This window comes from Cucurbita pepo, unplaced genomic scaffold, assembly GCF_002806865.2.
Source record: "Cucurbita pepo subsp. pepo cultivar mu-cu-16 unplaced genomic scaffold, ASM280686v2 Cp4.1_scaffold003267, whole genome shotgun sequence".
In the NCBI taxonomy this organism is placed as follows: Eukaryota; Viridiplantae; Streptophyta; class Magnoliopsida; order Cucurbitales; family Cucurbitaceae; genus Cucurbita; species Cucurbita pepo.
Genome location: NW_019649281.1, coordinates 1 through 1,194, shown reverse-complemented (window position 1 = coordinate 1,194; position 1,194 = coordinate 1). Strand labels below are relative to the sequence as shown.

The 1,194-nt window shown below is 34.7% G+C and overlaps 1 protein-coding gene across 1 annotated transcript; it reads right to left on the bottom strand.

Moving 5' to 3' along the window:
* Window positions 1-753: 753 nt before the first annotated feature.
* Window positions 754-1,164, bottom strand: LOC111786897 (secreted acidic protein 1A-like). The gene has a single exon (XM_023667096.1). The coding sequence runs from the start codon at window positions 1,162-1,164 to the stop codon at window positions 754-756; it is 411 nt and encodes a 136-aa protein (XP_023522864.1).
* Between the last annotated feature and the right edge of the window lie 30 nt (window positions 1,165-1,194).

The window sequence follows — 1,194 nt, the reverse complement described above, 5'->3', positions numbered from 1 at the left end:
TTATAGGCATGATCAAACCCAATGTTGGAAGCCACGTAGAAGTGCTCATGAAAAGAGGCTCACCAATACCAAGCTTGATTAGAGTCGGGTTAGTCTAACTTAGCTCAACATTACATTATTTCGGTCTAAATACATTATATCTTAAGCGTGAGTTTAGTTTCCATACCCAACCGCTCAACTTGTCACTGTTAATCATATTTGACCTTTGATTATAAGATAATATCTTGTATTGTAAAGGATATTTAGCCTTGTGCATCTTTCTATTTCGTTTGTAATTTATTTGATTCTGTAAATGATTATAAATAGAGAATTCACCGCACTTTAGATATACTGGTTTTAGAATATCTCAGTGTTTCTCTCGTAACTAACATAAAATATATATTCTCAATCAAGATGTCAGATATTCTAATCGTGCACCTAATTATTATTGAAGTAAAAAAAAGTTTTACGGTTTTCTTAGTTTTCAAAACTAGCTCGTCGAAAATTATTTTTTATGTCATTGATTGATGCCAAAATTAGGTTGATTACAACGGTTTAAAAAAAATATACCCTAACTTAGATACATATCAATTTGAACATAGTTCGACCAATTAAGATATATATATATAATTTTTTTTTTTACTGAAGGGGTAGAGACTCAAATCTTCTATTATGGTGGATCATATATTTTCGAATCAACTCGATTAATTTATCAACTTTATTGTTCTCATTGATTTTCATTCTTATTTCATTTGGTGACCAAAGTTGGTTCTTTTAGTCACCAACTTTCTTCATATTAACACCATGTCCTTGAGGATCCTCCTCATCGCTATGCTCTATTCCATCACTACCATTTTTATTATCATTGTCACCATCTTTAGAGTCATCTCCTTGATTATCTTCGCCATCCTCGCCACCTTTGTAATAATCATCATCTTCTTTGTCGCCTTCCTCGTCTTTGCTCCCAAACTCGTCTTCGGAAGAATAATATTCATCATTCTCTTCGGAATCTCCTTTTCCGTCATCAGGAACTCCCTCTCCAAATTCTCCTTTATTGTCATTGTTAGGAACTCCCTCTTCTTGTTCTCCTTTCTCGTCGTCGCAAGGAACTCCTTCTCCCGATCCTCCTTCGACTCCGGAACGTTCACGATGAAACTTTGCTTCTAAATCACTGCCTTGCTTCATGGGGTTGGAGTATTTTTGGAGTAAGAGCCT